The 25553-nt window shown below is 55.9% G+C and overlaps 2 protein-coding genes across 10 annotated transcripts in view; both read left to right on the top strand.

Moving 5' to 3' along the window:
• AMBRA1 (autophagy and beclin 1 regulator 1) overlaps nt 1-14115 on the top strand; it is a 172257-nt gene extending 158142 nt beyond the window's left edge. For 8 of the 9 annotated variants that reach the window (XM_019656469.1, XM_019656467.1, XM_019656466.1 and 5 more), the window contains 3 exons: nt 5229-5321; nt 6570-6763; nt 12542-14107. In XM_019656469.1, coding sequence (XP_019512014.1) covers nt 5229-5321; nt 6570-6763; nt 12542-13041 — 787 coding nt within the window. In that variant the 3' untranslated portion in view covers nt 13042-14107. Of the gene's footprint in view, nt 1-5228; nt 5322-6569; nt 6764-12541 lie in introns of all 9 variants that reach the window. The other variant, XM_019656468.1, reaches the window with a different exon arrangement.
• Nucleotides 14116-17428: 3313 nt separating this feature from the next.
• On the top strand, nt 17429-25547 carry CHRM4 (cholinergic receptor muscarinic 4). The gene is made up of 2 exons (XM_019656328.1): nt 17429-17590; nt 23515-25547. Exon 2 carries the CDS (start codon nt 23547-23549, stop codon nt 24981-24983), a length of 1437 nt encoding a protein of 478 aa, XP_019511873.1. The 5' UTR covers nt 17429-17590; nt 23515-23546; the 3' UTR covers nt 24984-25547.
• The last annotated feature ends 6 nt before the right edge of the window (nt 25548-25553 follow it).

The following is a 25553-nucleotide window of genomic DNA, read 5'->3' as shown; positions in this document are numbered from 1 at the left end:
TGGTAGCCCAGGCCACTAGGTCTGCCCCTTTCTGCTCTTCCCACTGGCCTAGCCATAGTCTCAGGATCAATCTGCTCTGAAAAAATAAAATTAAAAATCTGTCCTGAAATACTTTTTCCCCAAAGCACATGAGACTGATTATTTTATGTCTTCATCTTTTCTTAGGAGTTCATAAGAGGAATCTAATAGGCATGTTTTTCCAAAACTGACCCAGAATTCTGGACCATAATTTTACTCTTACCAACACTGTAGTTATAGGCCTTTCTTTGCCTGTTTCTGTAAGACATCCTTTTTCAGCATTGTTATCTTGTCTGCGGACCCAGCCAGTAATCTTAGTCCCAGCCAGACCCCCCGCCCCCACACTTGCAAAAGTGATCTGTTATAGACGCAGAATCTCGACCTCCAGTTTGTCATGGCCCCACCAAGGCTTTGATGTCTGAAACCCCAGCCTACGGACTTGGTGTGAGTCACAGGCACCTCAGCCACACATGAAGCTGGCTTTGGCCTCTCTCTTTTCCCCATATGTCGTCTTCAGCATCCAGAGTCTCAGCAGGTGGAAGCCATCTTGGACTGCTTGGGAAACTCCCTCCTGCACGCAGAGAATCAAGTCTCTTTCATGAGCAAGGCGGCATCAGCATTTGACAGAGCAAACAGCATCCCACCACACACCAAGTTGTGTGGGACTGAGAGCTGCTTTAGCCTGCCTATTTTGGTGGTGGTGTTTCTCCTGATTTCTTGGGTCATGTTGGCAAATGCCCCAAATCTTAGGGCCAGATATTTAAGGGTACCATATAAATTAAGATGGACAGACTTTGTCCTAAGTTGTTCAGAGCTTTCCAGTCACCTTCATATCTGTACGGTGGTTTTGCTTTAGGCAAAGAAGACGGAAAAATATTCAGGTAAGGAAGTTAAGACTCACCCAGGGCCTCCCAGCAGATCAGTGAGGGAATTTCAATCCAGAGCTCTTTCCTATAGCTGGTTCTTAACCTTTTTTCCAATCAAAAACCTTTTAAAATTCTGTAAAAGCAGTGTGCTCTCTTCCACAGACAAGCATACCACATGAACACACATGTAACTTTGTAACTCTGTGACCTCAGGTGAAGAGTGTAGCTCTAGGTGGTGTTGAGACATTTACGCGGGTCAGATGATTGGTACAGAGAGGTGGTTCTCTGTTATCTGTGTGGCTGGTCTCTGGCCTAGAATGCGGAGAACAAATACATAAGGAAGTAGGAGCTCAGGGTTGTGGACTCTCTAGTAGGCAGCTGCCTGTCCCTGTGTGACGCAGCTCCCTGGCACACCCGTTCCCAAGGGCACAGGAGCCAGCCAGCCAGCTGGGCCAAGATTACAGCCCTCCCTCCAAAACAGGTGGTTGTCTGCCTTTGTCCCAGGCGCAAGCAGCTGCACCTCATTTTGTGCTCTCAATTCCACTCTTGATTTCTCCTCCATTGTCTTAGCCTCAGCACTCCGAGCACAAATACAGAGATAACAAGCTCCTTGGGCATCTCTTGGTGGCACTAAAACCCCATGACAGTAGAAAAAGGCCTAAGGAAACACCCCATCTCTCCAGGGAAAGAATTCTTAGGACAGGTGAGGAGACAAACAACTGGCCCTTGAGCCCCTCTACAAAGCCCTTATGGTGGCTGGTAGTCCAGTCCCCCCACCCGGCCTAGCAGTGAGGTGCTCCTTTCTCCTTTCCTTTGCTTCCCCACCCACCACTCCTCCCCAGCTGCTGCTGTGCCTCTGGCTGACCGCCAGCCCAGCCAACACCCCCACCAATAACCACAGTGGGTGTGAAGTACCAGATTGATGTGAGGGGGTGCTTGCTCACTTCCGGCTTTGTAGATCAGCCCTACACATGGGAAGGAGGTGTTGCTGGGAAGACCACTTCTTCTCAGAGTCATCTCAGAAGACAGAATTCAAGGACTCGTGTCAGAAAAAAGTAGGTGGAACTGCGGGGCTTCTGGCCCCTTGACTGAGTGTGAGAGTCCTGACAAGACCCCAGCTCTGTCCCTTAAGTGGGAGCCACCAGTGTAAACAGTAATTACAGTCAAGCATCTTGGACCAAGGAGGGGACAGGCTCGCCTCTGAATCAAAAGGGGAGCCCCAGAGACTTCTTTCAGGCTGCCCACAAGAGCCACGTGAGCACTCTTCCCTACATTGCAGAGATAGCAGGGATAACGCCAGTCTTCTTAGAAACAGGTCTTTTCTCCAAAGAGACAGCCATGTGGTCCTAGCCTCTGTAGCCGTGTAACAGATAGATGAAAGAAGAGTGTTCTCAAAGGGAATATTCCTTAGAAGTTGGGGAGTTCAAAGCCAGAGTTCTTTGTTAGAATGTTGTCACCACTGAGGAGGCCAAGCTGGCTCTTAGCTCTATTCATAGAGCCCAGAAGGTCCCAGCCATGAGGGAGTAATTGAGCCAACCCCAGAAGCACAGTGTATAGATGCTGCTGAAAGAAACCAGGTGTGCGGTGGAAGTCCATCTGAAAAGGCCGACCCTGATTGGCCTTCCCATTCTTCTTCATCCCTTTGTGTGTTGCCTAGCTTCCAGGAAGAACCTAGAGCAAACAGTGACTCGTTCATCCTCATTAAGACCCAAGAAGGAAGCAGATGGTTGGGACCATTCTTTAGCTGGACATCAGTGATACTGGGTACTGAAGGCTAAGAGTTTCCATAGCTAGAGAGGGTGTCTTCAACTCTGTTCCTTGGTACCTGGAATGTCAACCAAATTTTCAAATCCATGAGCTTTTTGTAGTTGAGCTTCGCGGACCACAGAAAGTAGAACGAATCAGAGCTAGAATTAGTCCTGTTGATGGGGAGCAGAAAGGATTGGGGTGGTAGGGGAGAGTGGAGCAGTACATCTGATACAGCCACCATCACCCCTGTTTTGTTTAAATGACGGTCGACCTCATCACTAAATGGCCAGAATCCACAGCCCTGAGCTGATGACACATGCTGCCAGATGGCAAGTGTCTGACCATCAGCCCCACGCTGACAGGCCCAGCTCAGAGAGGGGGCCTTCAGTGGCCTCTTTTCTGAGAAGGAAGGAAGGTTCCTGGACACACCGTACGTGGTTTGGTATGAAGAATTTGTTGTCACTAACCAGCCCTGCCTAGCAAGAATTACAGAGGAAGGATTTGGCAGGGACCCACATGGTATTGCCACCTGTCAATAAATCTTGACAAGTTTGTAAATCAGAGGCTCCCTGGCAGTTGGTAGTGATGGCTTTGTTTTTGGAGGAGTCTGCCGTTGACTTGGCCATTTGCCTCCTCCTTGACGTAAGGTCCGCTCCTCTCATCTTCACTCTCCAGTGCTTCTATTCTTAGACAACCCCCCAAAAAATAGCTGAGTATTCAGATGAGGGAGGAGATACTACTTTTTAAAGGGGTGGTCTGAAGAAGACCACATCAAATTCACAGCCCTGCAGGCCCTCTGAGAGTTGCTGGGAAAGCGAGCATAGAGCAGGGAGAGGAAGCGCGCTTTTGTTTGGCTGTGGCTCTTTCCCTCCACAGACACTAGTGTGCCTTCAGGTGAAGCCTAGTTCCCAGAATCTCAGGAAGCCTCTACAGACAGGCTTGGGGATTTAGTGCCTAGGCCTGTTTCCTGTCACCTGCAGTAGCACAGCTTCCTGACACACAGTCCAGTCCCTCGTCATCCAAGCCCTGGCAGGTCCCTGCCCTGTCTAGTCCTCCTGTTTAGGAAGGAGACACCTTACCTCACACTCCACCACCCATCGCTTCCTGGCTAATCTCCAAAGCCCACTGACTTAGATTTGTTTCCTCTTCATTGAAGAAGTGCTGTCGTTAAAGGAAGGTAACCAGGGCTTGTAGGTTGAAAAGCCGGCTTTCGTTGGCGATCGTCTGATCAGCTCGGGCTGCTGTCACAGAGTACCATAGACTGGGTGGCTTAATCAACAGAAGCTTTTTTTCTCACAGTTGTGGAGGCTGGAAGTCCTAGATTAGGCGCCAGCATGGTTGGGTTCTGGTGGGGACCCTCTTCCTGGCTTTCAGATGGCCACCTTCTCACTGTACCTCCTTCACATGGCGATAAGCCAGAGTCCTGTTGGATGAGGGTCCCACTCTCATGACCTCATTTAACCTTAATTACCCCCTAAAGACCCTGTCTCCAGACCCAGTCACACTGGAGGCTAGGGCTTCGATGTATCGAAGGGGAGGCGGGGGAGGCACAATTCAGTCCATAGCAGAGCCGTCCTGTCTCATTTAGGAGCAGAGCTGGCTGTTCTGAGTATCTTTTAGTTCCAATCAAAAAGCTCAAAGACACCTTTTTTCCCATTCCTGTCCCCCTGCCACCACCAGCATCAGCACCCCACCCTCAACCACCGTGACTGGTCTAGGTAACACCTTCCAGGGAGGAATCTCGAAAAACAGTCTTGTGTTTGAGACCCACCACTGGCAGCCAAGATTGCTGCCTGAGGTGGCAAATTAGTACAGACAAATGAGAGGCTGCTTCTTCCCTCTGGCAGCTATGCTCACGTGAGGTTGGAGGAAACTACTTGATAGTCCATTGCGGCGAGGGGTGGGTGGGGGGTCGAATAAGGAACCAGGGAAAGGTTGTTAGCCCGGAGAACTCAACAGATAGGAACTCTTCTGTCTTTTCCTTGTAAGAAGTTTGTGAGCACTCCTAGGGTCACCTTCCCCATTTGCTTGTCCAGCCTACCCTAGCAAAGGAGGCTCTAGGTCCAGAATACAAAGGTGGCGGGGGTGCTTTCCAGCTCAGTGGGAGCTCCAGGCAAATGGAGAATGTTAAGGCACCCTCGCTTTCCTTCCTCCCTGCACCTTGGCAGTAGGGACCCTGAGCTGTTTCTGTTTCTGAGCACTAAGTATGCCCTGTAGGCAGGGCTGCCACTGGCACCATCTCTCCAGGACACCCCAGCCTCTCATTTGCCATCTTAGCTCTTTTCTCTATGCCTGAAGAATTCTCAGAACCCACCGCCTATGTCTGGTGTGGCTATTTTTTAGCTCTCTCTTAGCCCCAAGGAGAAGCTAGTTAGGCTTTGTCTGGGGGAAGGACGAGGCTAGAACTGCCACTGCAGGCATTTGTCTGGGCGTCCTGATGGATCGCCTCCCGCCCTGGCCTCATCCCAGCCCCCGAGGGAGGAAGCAGGGCTAGCAGGCCTCGGCCACGAAGCCTTGGAGCTGTAAAGACTGCTGGCCGTTCCCTCTCTAACACCGTCTACCTTTTCTCCTCCATCCTCCCCAACCAATTTTCAGGGCCTCAAACTCTGGTATTGAGTACTACTGGGATCAGCTGAACGAGACTGTCTTCACGGTCCACTCCAGCAGCAGGAGCAGCGAAAGGCCTGGGTGAGTTTGCAGGAGGGTGGAAGGGCACAGCGGGCAGAGGCTCCTCCCTCCTGCTTCTGATGGGCTCTCCGGCAGTGCCCTCAGGCTGGACCCAGGGCACTCTGGGTCCCCTCCTCAACCAAAGCAGCTCCTCTGTGATCTGCTTCATGCACTGAACATTTGCACACGAATCGATTCCATTCAAGGAAAGTGTTCCACAACTAGGAGAATATGACCTCTGCTGTCAGAGTCTCGGTTTCGAGTAAGCTAGGGCACCCTCCCGTCCTCTCTCATTCTGGCGTTGGTGTCTGGGCACACTGGGATGAGGCGAGAAGACAGACCACTGGAGAGGGATCCTGTCCTAGGAAGTGTGCTCATGGCCCAGGGAGATCTTCCAGGTGACCAGGGCCTCAGAGACCATGCTGCCCAGAGCCTGCAGTGCAGGGCCAGGTAGGAGTAGGAACCTGGTACTGATCCTCTTATTACCAAATTCATCAATGAAGACTGGAACGTTTAGAGAAAACAAAGGCCATCACTACTTCCTAGAGGAATTGCAGGGCACAGCTGAAGGAATAGTCCCCAGAAACAGCTAGAAATATGAGTGACTGGTGACCCTTTCAAAAGTCCTGGGCTCCCTCTGCTGCCAGCTCTAGCTATCCCAAGGGTCAGAGCCTGGGAAATGCCCAAGGAGAGGGTACTCACCCCCGGCCTGGGCCTTTCTCATAGCAGCCTGTGCTCCACACCTCCAAGGGCCTGTTTTCCGAAGGCCCTGGAGGAGGATCCCAGAACAGCCTCGTAAGAGTCCCAGTGCTTTTCTTCCACAGTGGGAATTCTAAGAATTTAAACTGGAATCTTGTCAGCATATAGTTATGGGGAAGGAAAAGCTGGAGGAAAAGGTCCTTCTATGCTCACTGTTTGTCCCATGGATCTCAGTCATTGGCTTTCTGAATCTAAAACAGAGTCTTAAGGTCAGCCATCTCTACTGCCCCAGAAAGGCCCTCTTTGTTAATGGGAGTGACTGACCAGCTGGGTTTGCAGAAGTGCACGGTTCTGCAGCCTCCTTTCATTGACCTGGCCATGGACTGTTCTGGAGGAGAACGGACAGACAGTTAACTGCCATCGGAAGGCAGCTGTGGGAGTGCAGGACTTCTCTTCTGAGCCTGCAAGCCCGGTCGAGGCTGTCCCCTGAGGACTGGCATGGAGCCACAGAGCTCTGTGCAGGTGCTGTCCCGGGCCCTGCCTGACTTCAGTGTGTCTGTCTCCCCCTAGAACCAGCAGAGCCACGTGGAGGACAGACAGAGACATGGGTCTGATGAATGCAATTGGGCTACAGCCCCGGAACCCCACCACCTCAGTAACATCTCAGGGCACGCAAACCCTGGCCCTTCAGCTGCAGAATGCCGAAACACAGACGGAGAGGGAGATACAGGAGCCAGGGACAGCAGCTTCCGGTCCTGGGGAAGGTAAGAGTCATGTAATGCTAGAGGGGAGCTAGGACTGGGGGTGGACAGTCGGGACCATCATCACCCTCCCGAAGGCTTCTAGCCCCTCCACGGGGACAAGCGGTGCTAAGAGAATGCCACTCCCCCGTCACGGGGCCTACCCCTCCCCTGTCTGGGTGATGCCCTCCTGGGGGCATTAAGAGCCTCCTCAGGCAGGAACATCGTTTCCCTGATCAGGGTTACTGAGTCCAGCAGGCTGAGCTGCTCTCCAGCTGTAACGCCAAGGACCCTGACCGCCCTCTCGTCTAAAACTTGGAGGACAGAGGCTGTTCTTCAGAGAGAGAGAGCACAGAAAGTAGCCTAGATGACAAAGGCTACGAGAGACTCCCTGCTACAAGCTCTCATTCCAGCGACGCGCACCCCAGGCCCCAGGTTTCCAAGGCCACCCCACAGGGTAGCCTGTCTGCCCCCTGCAAGCCTGGCAGGTTTGGGAATGCCACAGGTGAGGCCCTCTTGGGCTCCCTTTCCACTCATGGATCATTGCCATTTTGACGGCAGCCTGGCACACCATCAGCCCCTTCCTCTCCACTATTTCAGGTATGGCTCAGTAAGCCTCAGCCCTGGCTCTCTGTGCCGGCCTCACACCTCTAAGAACCAATTAGCACTTCCCAGCAGTAGAGCTCGAGCCACTTTGGAGTCTGTTAGCAGCTGTGTTAAACGGGCTTGTTCGCACTCAGTCACTCTCCTTACCCCCTACCCTAGCCCTCTTGCTGGGCCAAGCTCCAAACAAGCCAGCCTCCAAACAGACATGCATTTTCTAGGTCTGTGTTGAGCCATTTGCTCTAAAGAGACCATGTGAGGAGAAGCCGTGGTGTGCATCAGGCAAAAAAGAACAAATTTGCCTGTCACCCCACGGGGAACGGCTTTCTAGACTGCAATGCCCCCACAGGGCACTGTCCCTTTGACTGCTGTGAACTGAAATGTTTTAAAGTTAAGTCCCATTTTGTTCTGTAGCCCAGACCACCTCCTGCATCTGAGGTCAGTGACCCTTTGTTGGGTGGAAACCTCCGTGGTGTGGACATGAGCAGCCGGCAGTGCAGGCCGGAGCAGCCAGTTGCAGCTTGGGGCCTCAGGAAGGAGGAGAGAGTTGATGGCTCCTCCAGCCATCCCCAGGCTAAGGCCTTAGTCTTAGGCAGCCTGCTCGGATTGCGTCCCATGGCCATTTACTGGTTGTCTACCATGTCGGCCGCTTGAGCTACAAAAACAAGTAGGCCTTGGTCCTTCCTCAAGGCGCTCAAAGTCTAGAGAAGGAGGCGGATAATTATTTGTTATAAGGACCTCGGGAGCTCAAAGGAGAGGCCATGCCCAGCCATTGGGGCTCGGGGAAGACTTCCAGAAAACGTGACCCTGAGCTGAGCCTTCAAGGATGAGGAGGACTTAGTCAAGCTAAGTGGGATTGGGGTGGGGGGAGAAGGCGTTTCTGGCAGAGGGGACAGCACCTGCAGGGGCAGCAACTTAAAAAATATCACATACACAGAGGACCACGCAAGTCCATGCTCGTGGCCTGTCCGCACACGTTGAGGACTGAAGCTGGATGAGGAGGGAGGAACGGTTGTAGGGAGCTGGGCTGGGGGTGAGGCCTTCATCCTGGAGGCGAAGTGCAGCAGGGGCTCGGGGGGCCTGGAGCTGCCAGCGTGGTCTTGTTCTATAAAAATTGGATTAAAATCCAGTCAGCTTTCTAGAACTTTTTTTTTTTTTTTTAAAGATTTTTATTGGGGATTTGGGGGGATGGGAACAGTGCTGGGGAATTGGGGGAAGGGGAACAGACAAGTTGCTGTCGTTTTTGTTCTTCAATCTAGTTGTGGAGGACGTTGCTTCTCTGGCCCAAGTTGGCACCATCATTGCGCTCTTCTCTGGCGAGGCAGATCAGTCGCCGGCTTCTGGACGGCCGCTCACTGCGGCTGTTGGCCGCTCACGCTGGCTGCTGGCTACATACGGTAGCCCATGGCAACCCACTGCCACAGGGAGTGCAGCCTAGGCCATCGCCGGCGACTCATGGCAGCCCAGCTCCAGGTTGAGCTGTCGTTCAGCATCTTAGCTGTAGAGGGCAGTGTCACTGGCCCTAATATGTGGGATCCGAACCAGGGCCCTCTGGCATCCCAAGCGAGTTCTTAACCATCACGCCACTCGGCCGGCCCGATTAGGAAGAGCCCTCTCCACAGAGGGAATTTGCACGTGTCGGCTTTTTTGCTTGTCCAGCTTTAAAGCTCCCCTACCTTGTCACTGAGCGGGGCAGGGGAGCAGTCCCTCGGCTCACTGTTGGTCCCCAGCTCTGATCCAGTGCCTGCCTGGCATGCAGTAGGCATTCAGGAAGCGTGTGGAAGGAAGGAATTGAGCGGAGGCAAGGCCCTGCCCCCGAGCTTGACTGTGCCGCACTATCTGGGGAGCCCATGGCTCTGCCTCTGACCCCTGAGGAAAGGTCACCTGGGCCTCTTTTCTTGTCTGGTGAAGACGATAGTTAGACCAGCTGCGGTAGCCTGGGCCCTCGGCCAGGGAAAAGCACGTGAAAAAAGAGGGGCCGGAAGACCAGCGTGCACCCCAAGGGCAAGAGGGGTCGCTCCTCCTGTAACTCAGCCTCGCTTCCCTCGTCTGGATAGTGAAACCCCCAGAATTAAAGTGGAGTTACAGGGCATCATGGGAAGTTGTGATCCCACCCTGGCCTCTGCACCCAGAATGTACCTTAGAACTTGCTAAGGAGACGATCTCATGTCAACACTAAATCTAAGTTTTCCAAAGACAAAAAGAAAGGCTTTTGCAACAGGGAAGGAGACAGCAGAATGAACCCCGGTGGCCGCCACTGCTCCTGGAGCTGATAGCGTGGAACCCTGGCCATGGCTGCATTTCCCTCAGGCCCAGTGTGCTTTCCTCGTGGGGAATGTGCTGGCCGCCGTCAGTGGCGCTTAGCCGAGAGTTTCCAAGAGAAGCACCGCTCACAGCTTTCTAGGCTGAAGCTGTCTGCGCCCAGCCCTGAGGAAACCATTGGTGTGTCCGTTTTTAATTCTTGCATCCAGTCTTTATGTCTGGTACTATAGTAGGGACCATGAATCCAGAGGTATTGCAGAGGGAATCAGATTCAGGAATGAAGCCATGTCTCTTCCCTCAAAAAGCAAGTGCAGAAAGGAAAACGCTTCTCCCACAGCAGAGGGGACATGGGATCAATTTTCAGAAGCCACCTTAAGTCTGGAGCACCTGTAAGCAGCTTGGGAGCCCTTTCATTCACTCACTCACATTCATCTGGCCAAGTGCAAGACCATGCGTTAGACACTGGACCCAAAGATGAATAAACCTTAGTCTGAGGCCTTCAGGAACTTGCAGCCCCGAAGGCTGACACCACAGCCAACAGATAACTTACACAGAGAGGCTCTGGGAGGGCTCAGAGAAGGAGCAGCCCTTCCAGCTGGGGTACCGTGGAGGCCCGGGTGAGAGAGGTGGTACTTGCATTGGCCCTGAAAATGACCTTAGACATGAGGCGACAGGCACGTGCAGAGCAGGTGGAGCATCCTGTGTGTCGTCATCGCGTGTGCAGGCAGGGCGGGCAGGCATGTGGCCATGCTGAGTCAGCTCTCATGAGGGCATTGGGTGTAGGAGGCGCCAGTCAGGAAAGTGGGTAGGACCTCATCAGAGGGCCCTTCCATCACAAGCTAAGGAGTCTTGACTACTTGGAGGCTCTTAGAACTGCAGGATCTGAAGAGAATGGATTTAACCAGAACTCAGTCAATCAGAGCTTAATTGGAATGGTAACAGAAGCAGTGTGGAGGCCAGATAGAAAGGGACAATAAACAAAGCAAGAAGACTGGGCAGGAAATATGGCCATAGTCATGGTGAGAGGTGACCAGGTCCAGAGCCACACGCGCATTGGGAGAGGACAGCAGGGCCCAGTCCTGAGTGCCAGCAGTAGGGCCTCTGTGCTCCTGGCTGTGGCAGCAGCCAGCTCCCTTCGGGCTCCAGTGCAGCCCTGTCCTGCCCCAGCGAGCTACATGAAAAGAGCTGATAGTTCACCCGGCACAGAGCCCAGCACAGTGAGCGCCAATGCCAGCAGGCCTTGGGCCAGCCCGCTGCACATCCCAGACCAGGCTGGGGAGGCCCTCAGTGCAGGGTTCTTGGCAAGCAGTGGGGGTGGCAGGGATGTCCTCATGGGCCTCCCCAGGCAATCCTTTTAGCTTACAGGGTAAAAGCTGTGCCAGTGCCGAGGCCCTAGGTTGACCTTGCCTCTGCCCCACTGTTGGACGGCTCTTCCCCTGAGAGAAGCACCCTGAGAGCCCTGTAGCTTCTTATTCCTCTGCCCTGGGAGTTGGCACTGAGCTGTCGAAAGGGAAAACCTGTAACGACAGCTGCCTTCAGGAGCTGGGGGCAGAGTTTACCAGGAGATCTGGAGAAAAGGAAGCTGCACATAAGTGAAAATTCAGGCCAAGTCCCCACTGCTCAGGGCCGAGAAGAACTGCCTCAGTAAGACCTGAGGAAGAAATCCATGAGGCTGCCAAGTACTAACGAGCAGGTCTAATGGGCCCTTAGACGCCGCTCGGCCGTGCACTGGCTGCCTGGAAATCCAGCTCTAACAATAAGCAGAGAGAAAGGGCTGGGCAGGGAGGAAGCAAGGAAAGTCTTGCAAATTAGCTGTTGACAAGTACCCCCAAAAAGAAAACACTCATTATCAAAGCCCCCAAATCTGCAAAATCCCAAACTGCCAGCACGTAGCCACAGGAAACATGGATAGTTCAGGCTTGGCTTGCTTATCTGCCCACTGAGCACAGGCTGGAGGGAAGGTGCCTCAGGTCGGAGCTCTGCCCCAGACCCCAGGTTCACCACCACCACCGATGGGGTGTCTGACGTGTGCCAGGCAAACATTCTCTTATTCCCTCTGCCCAACACTGCAGGCTGGATTTTCATCCCATTTTTATAAGCAAGGAAACAGGGATGTGGATGGTAAGGGATTTGTCCAAGGTCACACCACTAGTGAGTGGCAGAACTGAGATGCGAGTCAAAGCCTTGTCTGCTTCCACGCAAGGGAGTGCCCTGGGCTGTGAGGGGAAGGACTAGACTCTTGTCTCCCTGCTGGAGATGCAGCTGAAACCTCAGGTCTGGGCAGTTGGCTGTCTCCAAGGAAAGGGGAGGCTCTCAGGCATCAGCCCCAGGAGAACAGGACGTCGGAAATAAGTGAAGAAAGCTGGTAGGTAAACGGGGCAGAGAGAGGTGATGCAATGCCTTCTAAGGAACAGCTGAAAGTCGTCTTCCTCATGGACTCTTAGGAAGTAACAGCAAAGCAAACCGTTTGCTTTTGGGCCACACCCTGTGGGGGTGCCCTCTCTTTCCAGAGACCAGGCAGTGTAACCCATCCCAGGGCTACCAGGTTACCCCCGATAGGGAGCAGGCAGGCAAAGCAAGCTGCCTGGGCCCCCCTCAGCTGCCTTCATTCAGTGAATGACCAGCCTACCACTGGTGCCGAAAGGGTTAAGGCCGAGCGCCTGCCTTCTGGTCCAGTTCTGCTTCCTAACTGGCTGCATTGCCTTGGCCACCTCATGCTATCCTAGGCCTCAGTTTCCCCACCAGTAGAACAAAAGTATGAATTAGGATCATTCCGGAGTCTCATTGCTCTCATCTGTGACTCTCAGAATGAGGGAGTGGGCCTCTTGTTTCTGTTTTTATCCTGGAATCCCCCAGCTCCTGCCAGCAGTTGCCTACCTGGCTCAGAGGACCAGGCCATCAACTAATTCCTTCTCTCTCCTGCTTTGTACCTTCCAGGTGAGGGCTCAGAATATGGCGCAGGTGGGGAGGACGCCCTTAGCAGGATCCAGCGGCTGATGGCAGAAGGGGGCATGACTGCGGTGGTGCAGAGGGAGCAGAGCACCACCATGGCTTCCATGGGCGGCTTTGGCAACAATATCATCGTCAGTCACCGCATTCACCGCAGCTCCCAGACGGGCGCTGAGCCCAGTGCCGCCCGCACCTCCTCGCCCCAGCCCTCCACGTCTCGGGGACTGCTCCCGGAACCTGGGCAACTGGCAGAGCGAGGCCTAAGCCCCCGGACAGCCTCCTGGGACCAGCCTGGTACTCCTGGGCAGGAGGCCCCGCAGCCAGCCCTGCCCTCTTCCTCCCCTGTCCCCACTCCTGTGCCCCTTCCCAGCCCTGAGGGACCAACCCTGCACTGCAACCTGACCAATAACAACCACCTGCCTGACGGTGGTGGCAGCAGCGGCAGGGGGGAAGCTGCAGGCCCCAGTGAGGAGCCACGGAACAGGTAGAGACAAGCGTGTGCACTGGTGCTTCCCCTCGAACCGCTGAGCAGAGATCGGACCTCACAGCTGACTGGGAACTGGACACACGGAAGAGCTGCGGACTGCATCGGAACAGGAGCAAGAGGGCGGGGGGTCGAGAGGAAGTCAGTCAGCGGGCATGAGGCAGTCAGATGGGCAAGGCTTGCCTCAGGGGACTAGAACCTTCCAGGATCTGGAGCCCAGGAGAGCCACACTACTGTGCTGTGTGTGAAAGGAGGAGGAAGTGGGTATCCCTGCCATGAACCCCCCTTTCTCCTAGAAATAGGGCTCAAGGAACTCAGCCCTGGGCAGAGAGCCCCAGAGGGGTGAACAGTCTTCCAGATCTGGGCCACACCATCCTGGACAGTAGCCAATGGGCAGCTCTGCCATGTCCACCTTCTGGGTGGGCAGAGCCACTGGGAGCCCAAGAGCAGGAGGAGTGGCCTGGCCCCCAGAAACCATCTCTGTTTCTGAGCCTTCCAGAGCTTCAGCCTCTTTTGTCATCTTGCCCCATAGAGACCACTGTCAGGGATCAGGCCAGGCTTCCCGATTCCTGAGGACAGGGACTTCCTCCACTTGCTACTGGGGGACAACCATGGAGTGAAGGGGGCAGCCTGCTTGCCTGATACAGAATGGGGTCAAGGATGGTGGGCAGGTCCTCACTCAGGAGTGGGGGGTGTAGGCTGGCCAGCCCCCAGGGCCTGTCCACCAAGCTCCGCCCTCCCCATTCCCCAGGCCCTCAGTGCAGCACCTGTGGGTGTCAGTATTACCTGAGCCTAGGCCAAAGCCAGCCCAAGGCTGGGGGAGGGGATGAGACTCCAGGTCAGAATGTGAGGTCTTGGTCTGTGATTTAAGGTGTTGCATGTGGAATCTTGAACTGTACGTGTAGTTTCTAGTGGAGAAATCAAGGCTCTGATTATTTTGTTTTTAGTATGAAAATGTGATTTCTTTTCTGTTTGTAACTCATCATAGAAACATTGTGGTGGGAGGCGAGGGGATAGTCTGACTGCTAATGAGGGAAACACCAAAGATCTGCATCATTAAAATGCTGACATGCCCCTCAGCAGGCTTCTCTCTGTTTCTATGGAGGATGAAGGAGGGGGCGGGGGCAGGTGGGCGGGTGTCATTGAACTGACAGAAATGGGTCCAAGTTCTCCCGGGCACTGTTTCTGGGACTGCTGTCCGAAGTGGGGAGCCCTAACTGATGCCTCAGCAGAGCCACTCAGGTGAGGGCTGCGCCTCTGCTTCATACCATGTCTCCATGTACACCACCACTTCCTGCTTCCCCGGGGCCCTGCTAAGGATGGGGCAACCTAATTAGTGACAGGTAGGAATGACAGAAGGTCACTCACCTTGATTGCGTCCCACCCAGGACTGTGGGCGTGGAGTGAAGGTGTAACTGGCAAAAGGCTGGATCCCTCCAGTCCTGGGAAACCACCCGTAATGGGTGTCTGGGCTGGCCAAGCAGGGAGCTTGGTCTTGTCTGCAGTCATCCCCCAAAGACCGCTTGCTGGCTGCTCAGGTCTCCCTTTACTTTGTGTCCTCAGTACAGTGATTGAAGGGCCTACTCATGGGCCTCGGCCACTTCAAGTTTCAAGCCAGTTAGAAATTGGGAGAAGGGCTTTTGCTAACAATGAGTACTTGAGTTTCTTTTGTGTGCCCAACTTTGTCCCAGACACTATGGGACTTGCAGAATTATAGAGTCTACACTAAACTTTTCTAGAAAATGATAATATTAACAGTGGACTCTAGACTAAAAGACACATCAGCTAGCTGTGTGACCTAGGGCAAGCCACTTAGCCTTTTCCTGCTTCACTTGCCTACCTTGTAGTAGGATGCAGGGCTTGTACTGTGCAACCTCTTAAAGTTACTTCCATCTCTGTAATCTCAAGTCATTCGAGCTCAGAGAGCATGGAAATGGTCGGGCAGCAGCCTTCCTTGAGGTGGAACTTGAGCTGTGCATCGAAGGATGGGAGGAGAAGGGCACCCCACTGCAATCAAGGGAGAATTCCTTGGTGGGGACTAGCCTATGAATTTGTTGAGTGTAAATCCTGTTCCAAGGACTCAGTGTGTATCACCTCTTAATCCCCGTCACAGAAACCCTCTGAAGTGGGTACTGGTATTACCCCCAGACCACACAACTAGTGGAGCCACAGTTTGAACCCAGATGGGACCCTGACTTGCTCTGTTATTTTGGAAAAGAGGGTATCCGGCCTTGTGGATGAGGTGACCCAGATTTGGCCATGCCAGGCCTCCCCTTTGCCCTCTGTGGCCAAGAATGAACTCAGCCCTATCGGAGGACCCTGTTAACACCTCCATTCTCCACAACAACCCCTTTTCCTTCGAAAGCCCTTGCCTGGTGGATAGAGACACCCCTCTCCCACCCCCAGCAGTAAGACCTTCGCAGGGCCCGTTGCATGTCATAACAAGGTGTGGGGTCAGCAGGACAGCTTGGCAATCCCATTTGGAGATGAAGTAGATCCAGAGAAGTTCTATGGGCCCAAGTTGTCTGTGGACCCAGTTGGAATGAAGGCAGCGAACAAAGACTAAATCCAGATCTCTGGTTCTCAACTTAGCTCCCCACAGTTCCACTGTGGGTTCTGGGATTGAGGGAGGCCACAGGCCCCACCCCATAATAGGGATTTCAGAAAAACTGCGGCAGCTTTGCCTGACAGCTTCTGGAAGAACTCAAGGCAGTGGTTGGAGACATTTCTGGTTTCTGTGGCCTCCTGTCCTTGGCCTTGTTTGTCTCCCCGTCAGACTTGTATCTGGCCTCTCCCCATCCAGTTGGTGCACACACACATCTTGCAGGACTGTCATCTAATTGTCATATGAACCAACTGAGCCTGATTCTTCATCTGTGAAGTGGGGGCGAAGACAATGGCTTCTCACTCTAGAGCCCAGCCAGCCAACTCCAGCCCTCGCCCTCGGAGCACGGAGGACCCGACCTCCACCTCCGCGTTCAGCTTGGAGAATTCCACACCAAGAGCCCCGCAACGCTGGCTCTTGCCTGCGTTCCCGCACCTCTTCTGGCAGCTCCTACCGTGCTCTCCACTGCGTACCCGCCACCGTCGCCCCCACACCTCACGTACAGCCTCCCCGCCCCCCACCCCGCCCCTCCGTCCAGCCTTTGGGTGAGGGTGAAGGAAAGACGGATTTGAATTGTTTTTCCAAGAAAGGAACCAGTCGTCTTATGGTTAATCGGGTGTTTGCGCTCAGAGAATATGGGGAGACGGGCCTCAGGACCCGGGTGTGTGGGGCGAATCCAACCCTGGCGGGCTCCAGAAACGGCAGTCTCAGAGGGAGGCAGAGGCACGAGTGCCCGGTAGCGAGGAGCGGAGCCTGCAAGGTCAGGGATGAGGCGGAGCTCTCCGAGGTGCTGAAGCTGCCCTGCTCTCGGTCTCTCCGCGCCCCAGTCGCGGACCCCTAGGCCCTCCCGCCCAGCCTAGGCAAGGCTCCAAGTCCCGAGGCTCCGGCCCGTGCGGTTCCCGGAGACCTCGAGAGATCGGCGGCTCGCCCTCTGGGGTCTCGTTCTGGGCTCCACCCCAGGTGACCTTGGACACGACTTTCCCTCACAGGAATCAATGAACTCGCCCTTCAGGCCTCGGCTGCGCATCCCACCCCGGGGCTAGAGAGCACCCCTGCACAGAGTGCGGGAACAGGGAGCTGGGCGGCGGGGTTTGAGGGCAGGCGGGGGTTGTGTGCGATGGGCGGGCTCCTCTCCCTGGCGGACCGTCGCTGGTCTTCTCGCTCCAGCTCCTTCCCAAGCCCCGACGGCGGCGCCCCTCTTCTCTGACTGCCCGGCGACCGACACGCAGCCCCGAGGCTGGAAATTGCCGGCCCTCGGCTCCTCGGGCCGAACGGAACCGTGGCTGCAGAGCCGACCCCACCCACCCATAACCTCCTATTGGTGTCAAACACGCGCCTCCGCGGTCCAGCTGTGCGCGGGGCCGTATAGGGAGTGAGGTCCCGGCGGGGTGCGAGACAACCTCCTGGTCCCAGCGCCTGGTCAGAGCGGAGGCGGGGAGCGCAGCCTGACGGGGCTGCCAGCTCTCTCCCCAGCCCGCGAGGGGGCGCCGCGTCCCCATGACAACGCAACACCCCACCCCACCCCCCAGCCTCTGGGAGGACAGAGCCCCCAGCTAAGCAACACTTTCGACCGTGGGTGGTGCCCCCACAGTGCCCGAGAGGGGAGCAGCCGGCGGGTCCCAGTGAGGGGAGCGCGTAGCTGGGGTCCCCGAAGCCCCAGGTGGCCCCCCGCGCGTCCTCGTTGGGTGGCCGGCCCGAGGCGGGCGGTGCGGCCCCACCAGGATTGGCTGCTTCCCCGTGACATCACGCGGCTCGGGGAAAAGTGCGAGCGTGAGCGCGAGTCGAAGCCACAGCGCCGGGAGCTGCGGGCGGAGCAGGGGCCGCCCCTCGGCACCCCGTCCCCGCCCCCGGCCCGCGGCCCGGCTGCCTGCCCCGCCCGCTGGCCCGCGGGGCCGCCCTCCTATCCCGCCGTCTGTCAGGTGCGAGGGGAACGGGGCGGAGGTGTCTGGTAAGTGATTCTGCGGCGGCGCGGGGGCGGAGGACTCGGTTGGGGGAGGACTCAGGGCTCCCGGACACTCTGGGGCTCCTCAGAGACGGGTCCGACTGGGACCGGGTCCCAGGCTTTTTCGGGGGCGAACGCGGTGCTGGTAGATGCAGAGGGCCCCGCTCGAAGAAAGGCCCTGTGTCTGTCGGAGGCTCCTCCAGGTACGCCTCTGGGAAAGAATGGACATTCAGGAGGTCGGTAGGGCGTGCCCACCCACACCCCCAAGGAGCCAGGGGCAGCCGTCGGGGGCGGGACGCCGCACTCCAGCCCTCCAACTGGCAGCTCTGCTGGGCGCCGGGCGCTGGAGCCCCAAAGAGCCTTTTTCCCGCCCGTCTGCCTGCCCCGCGGCACTGCCAGCGGGCTCCTGACCATGGAGTCCTCCATCAGCGACCTTGAACCCCGACGGAAAGCACCCTTGCCCTCCCCTAGCGCCCCTCCCCCATTCAGGACTCCCCGCTACGGCTGTTGCCCAGGCTCAGAGTTGCGGAGATCCAGCGCTAAACCCCGAGCCCCGTGGTTCAAGTGTCAGGCGCAATGTCGGTGCCAAATCCCCGGCGCCCCTTCTCCTTCTCCTTAACTCCTGCGTCTCCTCTCCCGCCCCAGAAACACATCCCGGTTTCACAGCCTTCCGGGAGCTGGAGAGTGAAAGCCTAAGAGCCCACCCCACCCCCCACGGCGTCCAATGCACGCGCTCCCTTTTGGTCCCGGAAAGGGGTGGAGGGGAGCTCGAGGACCCAGCACAGCACGGTGCCCACGCCCAGCGGCTGCAGGAACTGCGTGCTAAGGGGTTGGGGGAGGGCGGGGCACTAGAGAGACAGTGGAGGAGCCTCCAGATGAGCCCAGTAATAACTCCCAACCCGGCCTTCAAGACTCGCCCAGTCCCTGGATTTGAGGAACTGGATGCCCACTCGAGCCGCTTGAGGCCAGACGGTGCTTCTCCAGTGGAGTCAGGGTTAGAAGTGTGGGAAGAAAAGACTCTTGCACTCCCCTAACCCAAGCTTCGGCTGGGCCTCCGGGGGTGCTGCTTGCACCCTCTCGCCGGAGCCTTTGGACGATTACACGTAGTGGGCTTGCTGAGCCGAGCCTGACGTCCTGCAAGGCCGTGTGGGGAAACGCGCAGCGGCCTCTCCACAGAGGTCAATCCGAGGTTGGGACTACGCACCGAGGCGTTGGGGACAAGACACCACTGAGTACTCGGCTAACACGATGCCCCAAGCTCAGGAGGCCCTCGCAGAGCACAGGGTTGTCTGGATTTGTCGTCCTTCCCCGGGACCCTTCCCCACCCACAGGTGGGGGCGCGATCCAGACTCCGGCTCTTGGTGCGACTTTCTCCGCCCTCAGACAACCAAGGTCTGGATTGAGTCTCCAGGCAGAGGCGTTTGAATGTGGCGGGTCACTTACTGTCGGTCCTGCATTTACTCGTGACACAAACGCACAGACACAGGCACACGCATGCACATGCACGTGTCCACATGGCACGGGCATGCTCACGCGCACACGGAGCGCACTGGTATCCAGGCGTGGCTGAGCGCGCGCACACGCACATGCAAACAGCTACTAGCTTCTACTCGCGTTCCCCAGTATTCACACATAAACAGAACTCGCACTCGTCTTCCCGCCCGCACGTTCCTCGCCGGGTGCCGGGTGGAATCCGGGCGCCCTTAACTTTCCCACCATTGAACCCCGAGCGGAGTCTTGGGCAGCTCCCGGGCGGCGCCTGGCGAGGAGCCCCACGCCCTCCCCTGGGAGGCCCTGCCTGAGGCCTCCCCAGTGTTCGCGGTCTTGGACTTGGGGGCGGTGGCCAAGAGCGGCCCCCTGCTCCCGGTCCGGAGCAGGCACCCAGGGACCGACATTGCCATCTAGCGGTGCGCACAGCTCTGGGCTGGGCGGGGCTGCACGCCTCCCCCGATCCCAAGCCCGCCTGGATCCCAGAGAAACGCGCAGGAGGGGGTTAAGGTCAGAAAGTCTGCTGGAGACCCCAGGGGTTCAGAAGGACAGTTGGGGTGGGGCGTGAAGACACTGCGCCTCGCCCTGTCTGCAGCTGGCAGCTACCCCAAGCCGTCCCAGAGAGGGACGAAACCACCCGTTATCTGTGGGGACCAGATGTCTCCATAGGAGATGACAGATCTCTTCTGTTCTGGGAAAGCTAAGTGTGGGACCCGGCAGGGAATGCGGGGGACCCTACCCAGGCCTCCCCTGACCCACCCCAAGTTGTGTGTTTTGGAAGGGGTTTAGAACAGGGGCAGGAAAACAACTCTGAGGCAGTAGCACCCTGGAGTTGAGAAGGTTGCTCCTGGGTTCTAATCCTGCCCCCACCCCTACTTACACACTGGGTGACTTTGGGCAAGTTAATTAACATTATCATCATCTATAAGAAGATCCTTACATCTGTGAAATGAGGATACTAATAGTACCTGTCCTTTCATTCTGCTGCTGTAAGGATTAAATCAGATAATCCATAGAAAAAGCTCAGAGGGGCTTGTGACTCATTGTTAACACTCAATAAACAAGAGCTATTATGTTTTTTCCTATTTGGCACCTTCAGCCCCTCTCTGATCTCCCTGGCCTGTGTCCTCGCCCTGAGAGGCTAAAGCGATGGTTTCCTTCTGCTGGTTGACAGATCGCTCCTGCCCACCCTGCGCCTGCCTGCACGTGCCTGAGGAGGGCAGCCTCTCCATGCTGGCTGCTTATGCCCTCCCAGCTCAGAGGGTGCCGCCTGAGGTGTTATTTCAGAGGCTCTCAGAGCTGAAAGGGACTGTCAGACATCTGGGGTGGGGGTGGTATCTGGTCTTTGCCTTTGACTCATTTGTGACCTTGGGGGGTGGCTCCACCCCTCTCTTAGCCTCTCCTCCAGTGAACGGAGGATCTGGGCAAGCGAATTTGAACTACCAGGCCAGGAGGCTGGGTCTGTGTCTTTGATGGTGGATTAGACGGGCTGAGGCCAGGCTTGGGGGGGGGGGTCACCCTGGCACATGGCTCCAGCCTCCAGTACATTTTCATGCTGGAGGTGGACTTTAGTTGCTGATCCCCCTAGGTGCTCCATGAGAGGTTGTCCCAGGATGAGCCCTCTGTATTTCACAAATGAGTGAGATGCAGAAAGATGAGGTGTATTGTCTAAGGCCACACAGCTGGACCCCCGCTGGCCTTGGAGCCAGGGCTGCAGTGTGAGCGCTCCTCCCTCCCTCCAGACCTGCTGCCTCTCCCTCTCTGTTTTTCTCAACACAGACACACAGAACTGTGTATATGACAGTGCCCTGCAGGGCTATGATGGGGCTATGGCGGGGCCCGTGTGTGTGTGTGTGTGTGTGTGTGTGTGTGTGTGTGTGCGTGCGTGCGTGTGAGTGTGAGTGTGTGTGCGTGTGAGTGTGTGTGTGCGCGTGCGTGTGTGTGTGTTTGTGTGAATGTGTGTGTGTGTGAGTGTGCGTGCGTGCGTGAGTGTGTGTGTGTTTGTGTGAATGTGTGTGTGTGTGTGAGTGTGCGTGCGTGCGTGAGTGTGAGTGCGTGTGAGTGTGTGTGCGCGTGTGTGTGAGTGTGCGTGTGTGAGTGTGCGTGTGTGTGTGCGTGTGAGTGTGCGTGTGTGACTGTGTGTATGTGAGTGTGTGTGTGAGTGTGCGTGTGAGTGTGAGTGTGTGTGTGAGTGTGTGTGCGTGTGTGTGCGTGAGTGTGTGTGTGAGTGTGTGTGTATGTGTGTGTGTGAATGTGTGTGTGTGACTGTGTGTGTGTGAGTGTGCGTGTGAGTGTATGTGAGTGTGTGTGTGACTGTGTATGTGTGTGAGTGTGTGTGTGAGTGTGTGTGCGTGTGCGTGTGAGTGTGAGTGTGAGTGTGTGTGTGAGTGTATGTGTGTGTGTGTGTGCGTGTGTGAGTGTGCGTGTGAGTGTGTGTATGTGAGTGTGCGTGTGCGTGTGAGTGTGTGTGTGTGTGACTGTGTGTATGTGACTGTGTGACTGTGTATGTGTGTGTGTGAGTGTGTGTGTGCGTGTGCGTGTGCGTGTGAGTGTGTGTGTGTGACTGTGTGAGTGTGTGTGTGAGTGTGTGTGTGAGTGTGTGTGCGTGTGCGTGTGAGTGTGTGAGTGTGAGTGTGTGTGAGTGTATGTGTGTGTGTGTGCGTGTGAGTGTGTGTATGTGAGTGTGCGTGTGCGTGTGTGTGTGAGTGTGTGTGTGTGTGACTGTGTGTATGTGACTGTGTGACTGTGTATGTGTGTGTGTGTGCGTGTGCGTGTGCGTGTGAGTGTGCGTGTGCGTGTGAGTGTGTGGCTGTATGTGTGTGTGTGTGAGTGTGTGTGTGCGTGTGTAATGGTGCACGTGTTGGCGGGTGTGAAGGAGCTGGGCCGAGCGGCTGCCCTGGCACAGTACTCCGGGCGTGGGCCTCCCTCACATGTATGGAAGAGGAAGGGCAGGAGGAGAAATGAAGAGGAGCCTGGGTGGGAGGGACTGCAGGTTCTGGGGAGGGCCCTGTGCTTGGGGGACCCCAGCTGGTATACTGGTGGGCTAAGTACACAGGCTCCCCTGCAGCAGTCCCTCTCTTCCTTCTGGGACACTCTGTTACCCTTTGGGTTCTCCTAGAGGCCTTGGGACTGCCCAAGCCTCTGGGAAGCCCTGTGTGTATTTCCTCAGCGGGGGAGCCCTTTAAGCTTTTAATTGTTGAGGGTCTCAGCCCCTGGCTGCTGATAGACCCCAGCTACCCTGCACTGCACCCCTGTGCCCTGGGGTGGGGATGAGGGCTCCGGGAGAGGAGGCCACAGTGGTGTGTAACTCCCTAAGCCTCTCTGCATGGCACTCCCCTCCCCACCCTCAAGGCTCCCAGCTCCATGCCACCTCCTCTGGTCCTCTGGTCCTCTGGGAGGCCTTTCCCCAGCTGAGATCACTGGCTCCTGTGACCGTTTGGGCGGCCCTTTGCCAGAACTCTTAGCTCTGGGACAGCAACGTGATGCCAAGGAGCTGTGGTACCTTGGTGATGCTAACACCCCTGTGCCTCAGTTTCCTCATCTGTAAGTAGTGAAAAATAATATCTATCTCATAGGTCTGTTGTGAGGATGGAGTTAATATTTGTAAAAAAAAAAAAAATAGAATGTGCCTGGCACTGAGAGGACAATAAATGTTAGCTGCTAATACAGAGGGTGTCAAAAAAATGTATACACATTTTAAGAAAGGAAAAACTATTAAAATTGTAATACTCAACATATTCCAGTAACAAAAGATGCATATAAGTCATATGTATACATGGCACCCCCAGTATATACTCTTGCCTTTGCCCCTAGTACCTTCTGTATGGATTGGAGAGCAGCAGGTCCCCAAATAATGTTTGCTTAAGAAATGACCACGGGGGTGAATGAACGAACACTTCTGACCAGGGACCCATGCTGACACCTGAGACCACTCATCCCCTCCCCACTTGCTTTGCTGGGCCCCACCCACACTGGCCCACGGTCCTTGTCTCACACATGCCTCAGGGCCTTTGCTCTTGTCCTTGCCCTTGACTAAGCCACTTTCCGCAGCTCTTCACTCTCCTGCCTCCTTGTCATCATCCAGGTCACCTCCTTGAAGAGGTCATCCCTGATCACCCAGCAAGGGACATCCCTGTCTGTCCTCTGATTCATTTACTGCACCATCACCGCGCCTTGGTTTTTTGTTGCTCACATGATTGTATGTCTCCCCTTATTGGATTGTAAACTCCGTGAGAGTGGGAGCCATGTGTCTCATCCTCTGTCACTGCAGCACCTGGTGCTTGCACATAGTGGTCACTCGGCCACTGTGAGGAGGTGATGAGACAGTTCTCTAAGGTTCTGTAGGATGATGTTCCTCTGTCACCTTGACTCTAGTTTACTCTGCACTACCCTTCTAATCCACTTCCACAGTTCACCCCTTTTTTCTCTCCTTCCTCCTCCAGACATTGCTGCTCACCCACCACTGTGATCCAAAATGGCGAACGTCACACCAGTCAATGGCAGCTCGGGCAACCAGTCTGTGCACCTGGTCACATCAACCCATAACCGCTATGAGACAGTGGAGATGGTTTTCATCGCCACAGTGACGGGCTCGCTGAGCCTAGTGACTGTCGTGGGCAACATTCTGGTGATGCTGTCCATCAAGGTCAACAGGCAGCTGCAGACGGTCAACAACTACTTCCTCTTCAGCCTGGCATGTGCTGATCTCATCATAGGCGCTTTCTCCATGAACCTCTACACCGTGTACATCATCAAGGGCTACTGGCCTCTTGGCGCCGTGGTCTGTGACCTGTGGCTGGCCCTGGACTATGTGGTGAGCAATGCCTCTGTCATGAACCTTCTCATTATCAGTTTTGACCGGTACTTCTGCGTCACCAAGCCCCTCACCTACCCAGCCCGGCGCACCACCAAGATGGCGGGCCTCATGATTGCTGCCGCCTGGGTCCTGTCTTTTGTGCTCTGGGCGCCTGCCATCTTGTTCTGGCAGTTTGTGGTGGGCAAGCGGACAGTGCCGGACAATCAGTGCTTCATCCAGTTCCTGTCCAACCCGGCAGTGACCTTTGGCACAGCCATTGCTGCCTTCTACTTGCCTGTGGTCATCATGACGGTGCTCTACATTCACATCTCCCTGGCCAGTCGCAGCCGAGTTCACAAGCACCGGCCCGAAGGATCTAAGGAGAAGAAGGCCAAGACTCTGGCCTTCCTCAGGAGCCCCCTGATGAAGCAAAGCGCCAAGAAACCCCCACCAGGAGGAGCTGCTCGAGAGGAGCTGCGCAACGGGAAGCTAGAAGAGGCACCCCCGCCGGTCCTGCCACCCCCGCCGCGCCTGATGGCTGACAAGGACACTTCTAATGAGTCCAGCTCAGGTAGTGCCACCCAGAACACCAAGGAACGACCACCCACAGAGCTGTCAACCACAGAGGCCACCACACCTGCCACGCCCGCACGTCCCCTACAGCCACGGGCCCCCAACCCAGCCTCCAAATGGTCCAAGATCCAGATTGTGACGAAGCAGACAGGCAACGAGTGTGTGACAGCCATTGAGATCGTGCCTGCCACGCCAGCTGGCATGCGTCCAGCAGCCAACGTGGCCCGCAAATTTGCCAGCATTGCCCGCAACCAGGTGCGAAAGAAGCGGCAGATGGCAGCCCGGGAGCGCAAGGTGACACGGACCATCTTTGCCATTCTGTTGGCCTTCATCCTCACCTGGACGCCCTACAACGTCATGGTCCTGGTGAACACCTTCTGCCAGAGCTGCGTCCCTGAAACAGTGTGGTCCATCGGCTACTGGCTCTGCTATGTCAACAGCACCATCAACCCTGCCTGCTATGCCCTCTGCAATGCCACTTTTAAAAAGACCTTCAAGCACCTGCTGCTATGCCAGTATCGGAACATCGGCACTGCCAGGTAGGCAGGCAGGGGTGTCACAGGAGGTGCTGGTGGTCGCATGTGTGTGCTGGGGGACCACACGGCTCAGCTGCTGTGGGGTGAGATTTAGAGGCGCCTCTCCATGTTCATGTTTACTGAAGAGAACTGAGGTCCCCAAGACCTCGTGAGGCTCAGGAAGAGGCTCTGGATTCAGAGAGACCAGCTCTCTGCTCAGGCTGTCGAGGGTCAGCCCCGGAAGTGTCTGAACCGGAACTGCCAGGCCCTTCTCTGTTGCCCTGCCTCAGGGAGTTGGGGTCACTGGCCTATGTGGGCACCTGCCCCACTATGACCAACCAGCACGGCTGAAAGAATGGACATCTGGAGGGGGCAGAAGCCCAGGACCCCCTTGGGAGGAGCAGAGGCCCATGCTTGGGAAAGGAGGTTCGGTAAAGGCACGGAAGAGTAGGGTCCCCCATTCTGTTGTAATCGGTGCTTTCTGTCCCCCTGCACCCTGCATGTAGGCTCAGCCCCCTCCTCCCAAATCCCACTCTAGGGGTAGAAATCTCCCCTTGCTGCAGCTACTCAGCCAGGTTCTGGTGGGATGGGTGGGTGG

This window comes from Hipposideros armiger, unplaced genomic scaffold, assembly GCF_001890085.2.
Source record: "Hipposideros armiger isolate ML-2016 unplaced genomic scaffold, ASM189008v1 scaffold_258, whole genome shotgun sequence".
NCBI classification, from domain to species: Eukaryota; Metazoa; Chordata; class Mammalia; order Chiroptera; family Hipposideridae; genus Hipposideros; species Hipposideros armiger.
This window is presented reverse-complemented; position numbering and strand designations above follow the sequence as displayed.